General features: G+C 39.6%; 1 protein-coding gene across 13 annotated transcripts in view; it reads left to right on the forward strand.

Annotated features, from left to right (window-relative positions):
• Dock3 (dedicator of cytokinesis 3) overlaps positions 1 to 15,250 on the forward strand; it is a 707,026-nt gene that overhangs the window by 563,429 nt on the left and 128,347 nt on the right. For all 13 annotated transcript variants that reach the window (XM_063248927.1, XM_063248931.1, XM_063248928.1 and 10 more), the window contains 7 exons: positions 1,921 to 2,045; positions 3,485 to 3,647; positions 4,161 to 4,267; positions 4,816 to 4,987; positions 5,325 to 5,422; positions 7,598 to 7,681; positions 8,695 to 8,795. In XM_063248927.1, coding sequence (XP_063104997.1) covers positions 1,921 to 2,045; positions 3,485 to 3,647; positions 4,161 to 4,267; positions 4,816 to 4,987; positions 5,325 to 5,422; positions 7,598 to 7,681; positions 8,695 to 8,795 — 850 coding nt within the window. The remainder of the gene's footprint in view (positions 1 to 1,920; positions 2,046 to 3,484; positions 3,648 to 4,160; positions 4,268 to 4,815; positions 4,988 to 5,324; positions 5,423 to 7,597; positions 7,682 to 8,694; positions 8,796 to 15,250) is intronic.

Consider the following 15,250-nt stretch of genomic DNA (forward strand, 5'->3'; position numbering starts at 1 on the left):
AACTGAAAGACTTTCATCAGAATATGGTATCAGTACTTTCAGGACTGGTTTTATTTGGCCTGTGTCCTGATAAACTTGATTTTCTTTTCTTTCCACCTGCACACCTGAGTACTATCACTGATGTGCTAGGAGGGCCCAAATAGGGATATCCAAAGAAAGAAGATTAAGGTTCCAAACTCATTAGAATTTGAAGCACAGGCTCTACCAAACTCAGGAAGAAAGTCTCAGTAGACTGCAAGGATAGACAAGGCTCGCCCACATACCCAACAATTGCATTTGTGTATGATTTTTGTACATGTTTTCCTCTTCCCTTCATTGTAGCTTAATGGCTATTTGAAAGCAGGGTAATTTTCACACATTGGAGAAAATTCTTAGGGCTCCCAAAGAATACTTAGTTGTCATGGACTGCTCTTCTCCACTAGAACCAAAATATTTTTGAAACTCCTGATTATGCGTCCAAATAACTGATTACAAAACCACACTGCAAAATAAGATGACTTGAAGAATGGAAAGACTTACCATGAAAACACCAAAAGAAAGCCTTCCATATATTCCAGTCCTGTTCCATTCCTGTTTTGTGCAAGAGACACTCAGATGCTTTTACAATTAAAGCCAAATAGTGCAGGAAATGAAGATATTGTCATGTATATCTTACCAAACCACAAGACTCATTTGCTAAGCAGAACCAAACCCTGTTCTGTAATAGGGATTCTGAGTGATTAACAGATTTTAATGTGCCAGTTTTTCTAAGAATGGAAGTAGAAAAATATTTTGCTTAACAAATTAATTGTTCTATCACCTTGTTTAGTTTCTTTTAGGCTACTAACGCATCTTCCCTTTAGTCTTACCTATTTTTCTTTGCGATTTTCTTTTTTTAAAGTTTTTCCTACAGTTTTTCCAATGTTTTTTGAAATCCAAAAGCCTTTCTTTAGAATATATGAATAAAACTGATCATATTACAGATTTAGAGCAATCTAAATAAACTATTCTTGTACCTGAATAGACATCCTTGTGTCCCTTTAATTCACTGCTTCCCAAAAAATCAGATGTGACTTGAATCATTTTGGGTTTTGTTTTTGTTTTTGTTTTGTTTTGTTTTGTTTCTTGATACCGGGAATCAAACTTAACCTTGCACTTGCCAGGCAGGTGTTTATGCTGCTGAACTGTGTTCCTAATCCTAATTTGAATCATTTTGAACCTAAGGGTTAGACCTTCTTCAGCTCAATCTTGAGTATCATAGATAGGCAAAATGGACCAGAGTGAGAGTACAGGAAAGAAACAAGAGCAGCAGATTACTGCCCATCATTGTCACACCTGTGCTTTGCACACAAAAAGAAGAAACACTGACAAGTAGCCCTGCGACCTTGGTCTGGTCCTCTAGCAGGGAATGAGACTTGGAGCAAAGCCACCAGAGGAAGGAATGATGTATCCACTTTTGACCTCAGACATTTCAGTAACTGTAAAAAGAAAACTTGTGAAAGAAAAGAGAAAAAAATAGAGAAAAGAACCATAGGAATTAAAAAGCAGTTAAGACATAATTTCAAAAATGTGCAGTCTCACTGATTCTAAGGCTTCTCTTTTCAATCACAAGGTTTTGAGTTTGATTCCTGGTACCAAAAGAAAAAAAAAATAAAGCTTCTCTCTTACACAACTTAGTTTGCAGCCATTTTTCTGGAGAGGAGAAAGAGTGGGCAGTCTTTAAGAGAAAATTCTCTACCCTGAGTTAAGCACCTTCATAGAAAACATATAACTAACCTTCCTGAATACTGCTAAAATGATATTGGTAGACTTTAATGTTATTAACCAAGTTTGGAATGCCCTGAATACTCACTAAACTCCTGAGGACCCAAATGCTTGTCTGGTCCCCATGTAAATGGTGCATGGTGTAGTCATGAGGACATGACATTTCTTTCCCCACAGGTGATATTCGCAATGACTTATACCTGACCCTGGAGAAGGGGGATTTTGAGAGAGGGGGAAAGAGTGTGCAAAAGAATATTGAAGTGACCATGTACGTGCTTTATGCAGATGGAGAAATCTTAAAGGTAAGGCTTGCCAGTCAGTCATTACAAAAGGAGGCTAATGTAATAATTCTAGTGTTTCTTTCGAAGGCCTATCACTAAATGCACACCACTCATGTGCATTCTTTTCTCCTTTTTTCTTTTTTCAAGGAAACCCTGCAGTGAACTTTGATAATGACTTCTGGTGTTAGCCTTTACAGAAAATTTTCCTAGTGTCTAATCCAAATCCCTCCTGCTCCAGTTGAGACCTATTCCCTCTAGTTCAGTCCTATGTGTTACTCTTTTACCATTTCACCTCACATAGAGCTTTCTGCCTTGGGTAGCTATTTTAAGGTCCCACTTTGCCTTCTTATTCCTTGAAGTAACACAGAATAGTATATTTGCACTTTGGTCAAGATGGGACTTAAACACTCAGCTGGTACCTTCATAGGACAAAGAACAGCAGGCTTAAACCTGAGCATTGTTTCCAGCTGATACAATAAAAGGATCATCTGATACTTGTCCTTGAAAATGGAGACCCATGCTATTGTTTTTCTGTTGCCTTTGTGTCAATTTTCCCCTCAGTCATTGTGGTTGCAGTGCACCTGAGGTAGAAGGCAAATAATTCTTTGATAAACCTCATTTATGGGTTATGGCAACAGCTACCTTATAGTAGGCAGAAAATAAGTAATAACCCCCTTTTACAGATGAAAAAAGATAAAATTAATTGAAGTCACCTTCCAAAACTAGAAAGAAATAGAGGAAAATGTTGAAATAGTGTTAAAAACAGTGATATGTGTATCATTTTAAAAACCAAACTCAAGGACTTAGGCATGGAGACTGCCAAAAACAGTAGAGCTGTCAATCTTTCGTACCAGCCCTGTGTGGACAAGAGCTGTTCCTGACTGTACTCACCAGTACTTCATCTCCTCCACAGTAGGGGCATAGGCAGTTCTGAGACTGTATCTTCATGGCCATTATTTGGGAGATGGGGTCTAGTTCAGTCGGTTCATATCCAAGGAAAGTCAGCACAGGGTGACCTAGAATTCTAGTCTAACACTGAGCCAAGGAAGATTAGGGGGAAAAAGTTCTCCACTTTGTAATTTTATTCTTCCTGATCTGTAAAATGGTACATACAGTTGACTTCTCTTGTGAATCTTATTTTTTCTTTTCTCAGTGAAAGAGAAGAGTCTTTTTTTTTTTTAGTGATTTGGATGTACCACTCAGCCTCCTTCCAGTTCATCAACCAGTATGTGAGGTTACTTATGACCCAAGGAAAACCAGGAGCATTGTGACTTCTAATTGCTTAATTATCTACACAGTTGCTTATAAAAATACTGAATTTAAGTCAGATGTATTCATGTCTATTAGATTTATCCTGGTGTGAAAATAAGGCCTTTACACAGGGGAAGTCCTAGTGACACAAGAGAAATCCAGATTCTCTCTCCATGAAGGTAACGTCATAATTTACTTGTTTCTTTCAGGATTGTATCAGCTTGGGTTCAGGAGAGCCAAATAGGAGTTCCTATCACTCCTTTGTTCTTTATCACAGTAATAGTCCTCGTTGGGGAGAAATTATCAAATTGCCTATTCCCATTGACAGATTTCGGGGCTCCCATCTACGCTTCGAGTTCAGACATTGTTCTAGTAAGTGAACTTCCCTTCCACATTCTCCTGAAGCTATAACTATAACTCGCCTCTCTAGAATGGAATTAAGAGAATTCTTTTATTTGGGCAGGAAAATGAAGAGATAGGTATAAATGAATACTTAGATACAGGATATCATCAGAGGTCATTCTTTGTGCTGTTAAAGCAGTGATTTGAAGCCAGGGGATTTGTATTGGCCCTTCCCAGTATCTTAAATATCCAGTGCAATTGTCCTTTGGATATTTCCTTTGTACCTATTAAGATGCTTCCTAAAGAAGCCCTGGTTTTTCAAGACCAGCAATTTGCTTTCTGTTTGGATCAAGTAGCCTGTATACCTTAGGGTATAAATTCCAAGTGTAAACTCAGATAGCATATTTCTCATCATTTCTGTAGTGAGCTTGCTACCTAGTTAGTGAAAGAAGTAAGGAACAAAGATGTGTAGGTAACAAGCACAAAGGGAATTCCTATTAAAAGGGGGAGGGAATAACAGCGCACACTTTACTCTGATTGCAGCAAAAGACAAAGGAGAAAAGAAACTCTTTGGTTTTGCATTCTCACCCCTGATGCGTGATGATGGCACCACCCTCTCAGATGATATACATGAACTTTATGTGTACAAGGTATGAGGCCAGGCTGCCTTTCATCCCTACTCCTTCTTCACTCACACATGTGGTCCTCAGGTGGCTTTCATTGGGCAGACCAGGATTCAGGGTAGTGGGTGACAATAAGACAACTGTGTGAGTAGACTTTTGTTTTCTAAGTGCATGGACCTTCCTCCCAAAACTAATGCCAACTTGCCATTTTTTTTTGTACCTCCTACTTCATTGGATAGAAATCTGTTACCGTCCTTGCTATGTCACTGTAATTTGTATGAGTATATTCTGAGGCCTGCTATTCGAAATCATGGCATTGTCAGCTATCACAGCATAACAAACTACCCAAGATTGCAGGTGTACCAGGTGGACACCACATAGCCCATCATATTCTTTTTAAAAGGCACATAAGCTGTTCTGGGAATTTTCTGTACAGAAGGCAGTCTTCTAAGAGGACCTGAACCCCAAGGTCCAGCCTTCAGAAGATGAGAGCAAACATCAATTTAGAAATCCCCTGGACCTGTCTTTTACATGTGGCTAAGGAAACATGCTCCCTTCTCTCCTTTTGCCTACAGTGTGATGAGAATAGCACATTCAATAACCATGCTCTCTACCTGGGCCTCCCCTGCTGCAAAGAAGATTACAATGGCTGCCCTAATATCCCCTCCAGCCTCATCTTCCAGCGCAGCACCAAAGAGTCCTTCTTCATTTCCACACAGCTGTCTTCTACCAAACTCACCCAGAATGGTAGGTAATGGTACATGCAGGGTAGTACTCTTCATTGTCCTTAACTTTCGGTTGTACAATGCTTATGCATGTTGTTGGAGAATAAAATTACTTCTTAATATATAATAATGAGGTATCTTTTCATTTGGAGTTGGAGCCACTCAGCAGTAGCAGCCTATAAGGTTTCCCATGGTTTTAGTAGCTCCCCAGTTTGCAGATTTATCTCTGCCTCTAATCTCATCAGGAGTCCATTGTGGTACATGCCACTTCTATTCCTACCTGTACTTGTCTGAGAGAATCTGGGTCTTACTTGACTTCTGAGAGCCAGGGCTCACTATTCTTTGGGCTTGCTTTTTAGTGGACCTCCTTGCTCTCTTGAAATGGAAGGCCTTCCCAGATCGGATTATGGACATTCTAGGGCGGCTGCGGCATGTCAGTGGGGAGGAAATTGTTAAGGTATGTCATTTGTCCATTTCTAACATACTGGCGGAGAAAAAATCAGGGCAGAAGACCTTATCCCCACACAAGTTCTGCTAGTAAGCCTCTAAGACGATTTCTCCAAGTACGTCATATGTGAATAGGAATAGGTTTGGAGGTTGTTCTTTTTTGTTAGCTATTTTTAAGTATATATAACATTTATTGTCCCTTTAAAATTGTATTTAAGTTATAAACTCTATTTTGTGACTTTTCTTCCTGGAGAGCAAAATGGTAATCAAAGGGCAATAGAAAAGCATCTCTTAGAACCAACCTGCATTCCTCTGGTATCCTGTCTCCTTTAGGCCTCTTTCTCATTTTCCTTACTTTATAACCCTCTTACCACAAACTCAGTTTTATGTTTTTATGCCTCTACTATCATTATTGTAAGAACTCTGAATATTGTCCATTTACTTGTAGCTGGTGATTTTGTCCCATTTCTCTCTTAGAATCCATGGTAACAAAACCTTCCTTAGCCCCTGTGTTATCCTTTATGTCAGCTGATTCCCGCAGACCCCTTTCTGACATCTTCCATCTAAAGGCCCTAAGCAGACTGACAACTACATAGCCAGTCCCAAGATGTCTTTGAAGGGCTTCTCTGGGAAGAACCACCTGATTTTAGCTCAAGAATACCCAGGTGTTTCCTAGTGCTGGAAAATCCAGCAATGGAGACCTATACAATGAACTGACCTAAAAGAAATAAAGTGGAAGTGTTTTTAGTCATCAACAAGGGCAACAGAATGCTGGCTATAGATTAAATCTCAAGAAAGCATCCTGCCCGCAGTGAGCCCTGTCATTACAAATACAAAGCAATAAGCACAAATGCACTGCTTGCTGAACTTTTATTTCACAGCTCCACTGACTCAACAGTACACAATACAGTGTCTCCAAAAGAGGAACAGTTTTGAAGTCATGTACTTTTATGAAGCTATGACATGAATTTTGTTTTAATCGATTGATCAGATTGTTATGAATATTTGTTTTCTTCACAGAGAAGCTAATACTAGTCTTGAAACTTAAATTTATACTCATATCTTTCTTTTAAAAAATAACAACCAGTATGCAGATAAGGTATGAGGAAGTCTGTGATCTTTTTAAGGAGTTGTCATATTCCTGACAAGAGATTATTTACCAGTATTTCTGATTTAAAACTTCAGTCAGTCTAAAGAGAATGCACTGACATTTTGACATTTGTTTTTACTTTTTAATGAAAAGTTACAGGCATACCCAATAGTAGATAATAGTATAAAGAATCCAAGATGTCTCCCTCACCTGATTTCAACAAACATTAAACTATGGCCAGTCCTGACCCATCAATACCCTAATGTATAATTCCAATTGTTTCAAAAATAAATTATAAATATTGTATCGTTTAAATTGGTCTTTGAATGATAGGATGTTAGATTTGATTTTTAAGCATCCATCAGTATTTATTTTTATCTCTTTCTGTTTTTGTAACTCAAAAAGAAGGCACATGCTCAAAACAACATGAATACTGCCAGATATAGTATCCTACCCTTGCCAGTGGTCCTGTTCAGCTGCATTCTCCCTTCTCCTTGAAGGATAATGGTTTCTGTATGTAAGGTCAACCTTGCCATGGTGTCATCCCAGTGTACTCCATATCTTTTTTTTTTTTTTTTTTTTTTGTCTTTTTCTTTTTTTTTTTTTTTATCGGTATCAGGGATCAAACTCAGGACTGCCTGCTTGCAAGGCAGGCCCTTATGCCACTGAGCTAAATCCCCAGCCCTGTACTCCATATCTTGAGGCCACTGTAAATAAGAGGCTACTGATCTCTGGGATCCCAGGAAAGTGAACTTCTTCCAAAGTGAATCTGGCATCAGAATTACTGCATCTTTTTTTATTTAAAAATTGCTATTCTGTGTGAATGTCCTGTTTTCTTATGTAATTACCTTACCCAAAAAAGAGAGTCTGAGTCTTTCATAGGGTCCTTGGCCTATAGGAACACAGTCCAAGTTCATCTATTTAACCCTTAGCAAGGTGCAGGGTATAGTACTACATGATTCGTAACTTATATTTTAATATATCAGGAAATCTTCCACTTTGTTTATTGGGAGATGATTTCATTAGTGTATGGAAGTTTGATTATGCACGCAGGGGCCTGAGACCTGAACCCTCTGCTTTTTATATTGTTTTCAGTTTTTGCAGGACATCTTAGATACACTCTTTGTGATTTTGGATGATAATACTGAGAAATATGGCCTGTTGGTTTTTCAGTCTCTGGTAAGACTTTTCATTTTTATTAATTATTTCTGTCACATTTCAGAAAGTTTAAGGGACAAAATTTATTAGAGTGAGTGAACAGAAGGTACAGGTACATTTAATAGAAACCAAACACTGAGGAGTATCACCCAAGGAAAACCTACAGTGCTTTCAGACAGACCAAGTTAGAACTAAGTTTGGTCAGGCTTTATAGTTCTGGATTCTCAACCTCATCAATAAACCTGGCTCTTGAAATAGTGGCCTATACCAGCAAGAGACCCAGAGGCTAAGAGAGGGAACAAGATTCCAGCTTTTCATTGATGAGGTGATACATAAACCCCAGGAAGGGCAGATTCTCACATTGGTTGAAGAGGCGACGTAGTTCCAGGTGTTTCCAGGCCTCTTTCCTCCCCCATCTTTAAAACCATTGTCTAAGAAGTTCCGTTAGGATGGAGAGTGATTTCAATGTTTAATCAACATTATTCATTGAACTCAAAAAGAAGCTGAGGGAGGACTGTATATTCAAAAGCAGACAACCCAGTCTGCCTGATAGAAGGGAACAGAAGTGAAAGTTGAAACGGGCACTAGCACAGTTTCCCCCTCTAGCTTTTCTTCTTCCTTCCTTCCCTAGCTACTAACTCCATTTCTGAAGGGTATGGCCTTCTATATCCTGATTTATCTCAGAAAACACTCTTATTTTCCTTGCTTTCCAGTTTTTTAGGAGACCTTAGTATTTATGCCACATACATAGTTATTATTTTACCTGTCGCAGATCCATATTGCATCACTCAGCATTACTGTGAGGGGAGAGGCTCAGAGTAACAGAGGCACAGACTAATGAGCTCCAGGAGCAAGTAGGAAGAAGACAGAAAACAAGGCAGCCACATTAGTGAAGGTCTTATAGTGACTGCTTATGGGACACACTATGGAAAATACTGAAAGTTTTCCGTTCCTTAAAGAAGAGGACATTTCCTGCTAAGGATAGGTCTGAAGCCTCGCAAACCTTGGTGACCTACTCTCTCCATTTCCACCAGGTTTTTATCATCAACCTGCTTCGAGATATAAAATATTTTCACTTTCGACCTGTGATGGACACATATATCCAGAAGCACTTTGCTGGAGCCCTGGCATACAAGTAAGTTGTATTTGGTATCAGTATTAGTACTTGTGTTTAAATAGAAAGTCAGCTTTTAAAAAGTTCAAATACAGCCACTGTTTGTTCAGCTCCCCCTTTTTGAAGTTCTATTAGTTTTACTTACCTGTGTATTAAGTTCTTTCTCATATTTAGAATGTTTTCTGCTATTAGTTCTGTAAATGGATTTTTGTGATTAATCTTTTGATTTTTCTCTAATTCCAATTACTTTTAGATTAGTCTTCTTTGTATCATCTAGTACTGTAGGATCCATTTTTTGTGCTCTCTAGTTGTTTTTATGATATCTCTGATCATATGATCACCAACAGCAGCCCCATTTTCTGATTTTTATACTTTGTCTCATGGCTCACTTCTGCTGCCTATACTTTCAATAGAAATTTTAATTTCCTGCATTTCTTTTTATGGACTCTAATTCTTTACTAAGCTAGTGATTTATATTTCATATCATTTTGTTAGCTCAGGTAGATGATTTTGGTATCTTCTGTAAATTTGCTGATTGTTTTATTAAGTTCATTATCTGATATATCTTCGTTAGGCTCACCAAGTACATTGTTGATCTATTTTTTTAATCTATCATTTTAAATAATTCTTTTGTGTGGCTTCTGATTTCCTTCCTATCAGTGCCCCTTGGATCAACTTTTGGAAAACTGAGACTTTCTGGGAACATTTTGTTGCCTTGTTTTCTCATATTTCTGGGTTTTATTGTGTGTATATACTGAGGCTTATTGATTGATTAGAGTGGAAAGACTTTGTTGCTAGTATAAAGACCTCTTTAGTGTTTGCTTTTCAGTAAAGCACTGTGGGTATGGTTAACTGTAGGCCTTTGTCTCTATCCCAAAATTTAGCCACCTTCTATAGTTTAGGAGGGGGGAGTGCAGTGTAATTAGTCTAGCACCCAGTTGTCCAGGAATGGACTGCAGTATTATTAATGACACAAAGGCAACCCAGGTATTCACACACACACTGGCAGTAGCAACAAAATAAGCAACAATAATAGTGTCAAAGATAAATCACATATAGACAGACCATAAGAACTACCACCCTTACCCATAGAAAAGAGATTTATAATTATGGTATAAACACCAAGGCAAACCAAGTATTTACATACAGTAAATATCTACTAAATGCAATGATATACCTCCACAAACAATATAAAGGGATTCAACAATAGTAACATAGCATTACCTATCTAAAGATTAAAAACTTACTGGTTACGCTTGTAAAGATAGGATTTAAAAAAGGAGAATGAAAAAAGTAAGCTTTGAAAAAATAAGCAGAAGATGAGGAAAGAAAAATGAGAAAGAATTCTATTAAGGGGTAAAAAGAAATTTATATTAAAGTAATAGAAAAGAAAAAAACTCCAAGCTCCAGAAAACTGATGAAGGAAAAAATTTTGAGAAAAAAAAAAAAAAAAAAAAAATATATATATATATATATGTTTATTTTTGAATGGATGATTTCTTTCCAGGATCTGCAGTCTTAGAATCCAGAAATTCATTTCTCTGCCTAACTTTATGGCCTGTGGATTTGTAAAGAGTCCCCCATGTTCCAGGGTCCCCCATATACCTCAGGCTGTGGCAACTGTCCAAGCCAAAACATATACTTGCTCATGTTGGCAGATGCAGAAAGCTACTGATCTCCATGCTGGATATAGGCAACAGACTGGGGCCTCACGCTCACTGCCAGCACTTTCAGCACTTAATATCATCTTTAGATTCTTCTGCTTCTGAAAGCCTCATACAGCAGGCCTAGCTTCTTACCCTGTATCCTTCCCAACCTGAGTTTAAACTTCTCAGGGGTTCTGTGTCTAGCCTGTACCCTCTCCATCCATATCTGTCTTTTGTAAACATCTCTCACCCTGTGGTAGTGTAACACTGGAAACCCTGAAATGAAATTATTCTGTAGCTCAATCTCAATCTGTTATCAGAATGACTCCTGATTATACCCTCTCAAATATGGCGGGCACTGCACTGGATTTCTTTTCCAATGCTAGCCAGCTGTGAGAAAGGAGTTACTTTCGGAGTAAAACATCACACTGTTTTTACAGTTTACAATATCCATGGGCTTTTCTTGGGGCTAGCACTGCTGGACCAGTCCATTGTTTATCCCTGGAGCGTTTGACACTCTGGCCTTACTTTCTGTCCTAGGGCATTGCCTTCATCCAGGACAGGTTAATCAGTCATTGCCTCTGCTACTTTGTGCCAAGGGAAACAAAATGCAGAAGTGATTCAGAGTTGGTCTGAAGCTGTGGCCAGGGTGCAAAATCCTCAGATGCAGAATTGGCGAGAACACAGCTCTGGCAAGTTTCAGGTCTCCAGGCTGCCTCCTCTACAGCTGGATGGCTCATTCCCTAAACAGCCATGTTTCTCTGTTTAGTTCTTTAACCCACTTTTAAAATAAGATTTGTTTTGCTTTTTTGGAAGGTTTTGTTTATTTGGTGTTCAGCTTTTTATTACCTTATATATTCAGGATGAGAACCTCAGTCTGTTGTTTGCATACCACTTGCAAATATTTTCTTCCATTCTTCAAGTTGTGTCTTAAGTTTGTTGATTGAGTCTTTGGCTTCACAGAAGCTTTTTAGTTTTGGTGTGTTTCCATTTGTCTATTTTTATGTACTTTGCTACTTGTGCTACTTTGTTGCCTACACCAGTGTTTGAAGTGTATCTCCTGTGGTTTTTTTTTTTTTTTTTTTTTTTGTAGTAACATTATAGGTTTAGTAACATCATAACATTCAGGTTTAAATTTTAAGTCTTTGATCCATTTTGAATAGATTTTTGTGTATGATGATGTTAGGGCCGACGCCGCAGGGAAAGAGACCCCAAGGACTCAATTCTTGGTGAGGGAAAAAAGTTTATTTCCATGCGCATGGGGTCCCTCAGGCAAACAAGTGCAGAGGGGCCCCAAGGGGAATTTGTGTAGGGTTTTTAAAGGTACATGTAGGAGGCAAGTAAGTTTACAGAAGCAAATCGCATTGGTTAATTTTGAGCGGCGCAGGACCTGGCTAATGCTGATTTGAGGGTTTGGGGCTGAGTAACCATGGAGACCGAGGGTCTTGGGTTGACCTTAGAGTGCCAGGTGCTCCCTGGTCCTGTTTATACAGTACATTTTTTTGCTTATCTCTATCTTTATAGAGAACAGAGCATTTAGTGGTTAATGACTAGCAGAGACATTCCTTTTGGCCCTGCTCTGACTATCTCCTGGGAAAGGTTTAGGGAGTGAAGCACTCTTTACTGCTCTGTTCTGAGAGCTCCGGGGAGTTAGGGAGTCAACCCTTTCATTCCCTGCTCTGGGGAGTTAGGGAGTTAACCCTTTCATTCCCCGCTCTGGGGAGTTAGGGAGTTAACCCTTTCATTCCCCGCTCTGGGGAGTTAGGGAGTTAACCCTTTCATTCCCCGCCCTGGGGAGGGGGTTGTAGCAGGGGGGTCGACTCTCACATTCCCCCCTTTTATTTCTCCAATGACTTTTAATCCTAAAAGTCCTGTATAGGTAAGGGGTCATATTGTTGACGTAGCACCATAACTTTTACCTGAGAGATCTGAGCCCTCACAAACCGGGTTACTCGGTTAATGAGGCAAGGGGCTATAGCCATGACTATAATGAATCTGGCCAGGGGTCTCAATAAAGGGAGGATATAGGGCAGAATTGATTCTCGGAAAGAGAACACTTTGGCTTTATTTGAAGGGGGCTCTTGAGATCTGATTTTTTTTCTCAACTTTTTTTTTTATTGTATCTTTTACAATCCCAGTATGATCAGTGTAAAAACAACATTTTTTTCTAAGTGCGGCGCAGAGACCCCCCTTTTTTTTAAAACAAAAGATCTTTAACAATTGGTTTTTTTTTTTGCTTACAGGGGGACCAAAGCCGCCATGTAAGGTCGGCATTAATGTTATTAAAATCAAAACAAGCAAGCTAAAACAGTTAGTCAATTTTTAACTTTAAGGGTTACCAGTCTATTGTGTAGTCCACTGAGTATGTCCCTCGTTGTCTGCTGTTTCCAGTGGCTTTATATGAGTGTAGTGAATCCGCGCAGTTTTTCCTGCTATCTTGATGGCAGTGGGGGTACTGAGCACCACGGTGAAAGGTCTTTTTCAGCGGGGTTTAAGGGAGTCACGGTGGTGACATCGAACCAAGACTGGAGTCCTTGAGGCCTTGGTCTCTGAAGGCAGGTCCAAGTGTTTTTGTCTAAACAGCTGGTGGATCCAGGCCAACACAGGTTGGAGTGTCTGTAGGGACTTAAGATCTTGATTAGTAATTTCAGCTAATTTGTCTTTTGACAATCTTGGAACCAATGGCGGGGGCCTCCCAAACATGGCTTTAAAGGGGGAAATTTTGGAAACATATGGGGTATATCTAGTTCTTAACAGTGCAAAGGGAAGAAGGCTCATCCAATTATTGCCAGTTTTTGAAGACAGCTTAGCTAAAATGTCCTTGAGACTTTGGTTTATACGTTTTACTTGCCCTGAGCTTTGTGGCTGATAGGCACAGTGGAGTTTTAATTAATCTTTAATGTCTGGGCTAACTTTTGGGTGACTCGGGCTATGAAAGCCAGGCCATTATCGGACCCCATTGATAGTGGGAGGCCAAATCAAGGTATGATCTCATGTAATAGCCTTTTAACTACCACTAAGGCTGACTCAGACTTAGTAGGGAAAGCCTCTACCTAGCCAGTAAAAATGTTTATTAATACCAAGAGATAGCAGTGTCCCTGTAAATTAAGTTTTACCATGTCCATGAAGTTTATTTTTTAATGTTCTCCTGGAACAATTTTTTGATGTCGGGTGGTCTCTAACGCAGAGCTCTTGGCTGAGTTGACTAACAAACACTGTGGGCATCTGGAGCTCGAAGAGGTGGTCAGTTTGTAGAGTTTTGGAATAAAATACTGAGTTCTGAACAATTCTGTAAGGTGAAACAGCTCCCACCCTAGTGCCTCCAGTAACAGTACTTGTTTATCAGGTAACTGGTATTAGCCCCTTGGGGTGGGAGACTTTATTCCAAGTTGAGATGTCAACTGTAGGTCTTTTTTTTTTGTGTGTAGACTAGTTCTGACAAGGTCAGAGGACTAGTATCAGAGCAGTTACTTTCTTGGTTGACCCCTCTGATGTGGTTGTTATTTTTTATCTCTGGTTGGGTGAGCCTTGTAAGGAATAGCAACCCATTGAGGCAGCCAGACAGCTGCCAGCAAATCTAGAATCTGTGGAGCATTTTTAGATGGCTTCCCCGTATATGTACAGTAGCAAAGGGATGTCTTCAGTAAAAAAATGTTTACCCTCTTTTTTGTGGCTAGTTTTAGCCTTTTAGTCAAAGCAATAAGCTCCGCCTTTTGGGCAGAAGTGCCAGGCTCTACCCGCTTAACCCAGAGTACCTCCTTTTCGGTGGTCACTGCTGCCCCGGCCACTCGTTTGTCGTTTTGGATGAAGCTGTTTTCATCGAACAGTTGTTGGCATTTCCCAAAAGCTGGTCAGTAAGATCAGCCTGTAGGTTCTGCTGCAGTTCGAGGATGTCAGCACACTCATGGAGAGGTGTCCTTTGTTCCTCCGGATCATCATCAGGCATAAGGGTGGCTGGGTTTAAAGCTGAAGAAGTCTTGAATATCATTAACTCTGGGTCTAGAAGCAGGGCTTGACAGTAGAATTCTGGCATTTGAGAGCCTTTTTTTAGGAGGGGTTTTGATAAGAGTCTCTAAACTGTGAGAGGTTACCACAGAAATCACTTGCCCAAAGCGAGTTTTTTTGTCTCCTTAAGTAACATTGTCACAGTAGCTAGTATTCTTAGGCAGGGGGCCATACTCCTGTTACTGGATCAAGTCTTTGGAGAGGTAGGCTATAGGCCTCTTTTAAGGGCCAATGTCCTGAGTTAGGACTCTTTTGGCAATGTCCCTGAGTTTATCTATGAACAAGATGAAAGGCTTGGTAACGTCAGGGAGTCCCAGGGCTGGGGCCTCTGTCAAGGCCCGCTTGAGCTGTTGGAAGGCCTGTTTACATTTATCAGTCCAGTTCAGCGAATTTTGAGTTTCTCCCTTATGGGAGTCAGTCATATAGAGGCAAGCTTTTTAGTAAAATTTAGCCTACAGTATCCAACTGCCCCCAGAAACTCTCGTCTGTTTTTTAAAAGTTTTTTTTTTTTTTTTTTTAGAGCAATTTTAACATCTTGGCTATCTTTTTGTAAATTTTTTAGTTTTCAAAGACCTTTTTGTGCTATCTCTATTAACTGGCTGAGGGGCATTTTTTAAACCTTTCAAACCTTTGTAATTTTTGTCTAACATGTGGGGCCGACTGAGTTACAAAGAGAACAACTGGCAATATTGGGAAACCTCCTTACCTCTGGATGTCCAGTCAGGGTGGCACAAAAGGAGAACATGGTTTTGGCATTCCGGATCAGAGAGCCGGCTTCATCTGGATGGCACACTGTTTTTTTGTCCAAGGGTGTCACGTGACAGG

Source organism: Cavia porcellus, unplaced genomic scaffold, assembly GCF_034190915.1.
Source record: "Cavia porcellus strain 051 isolate PalLab524CR breed Dunkin Hartley unplaced genomic scaffold, mCavPor4.1 scaffold_5, whole genome shotgun sequence".
NCBI classification, from domain to species: Eukaryota; Metazoa; Chordata; class Mammalia; order Rodentia; family Caviidae; genus Cavia; species Cavia porcellus.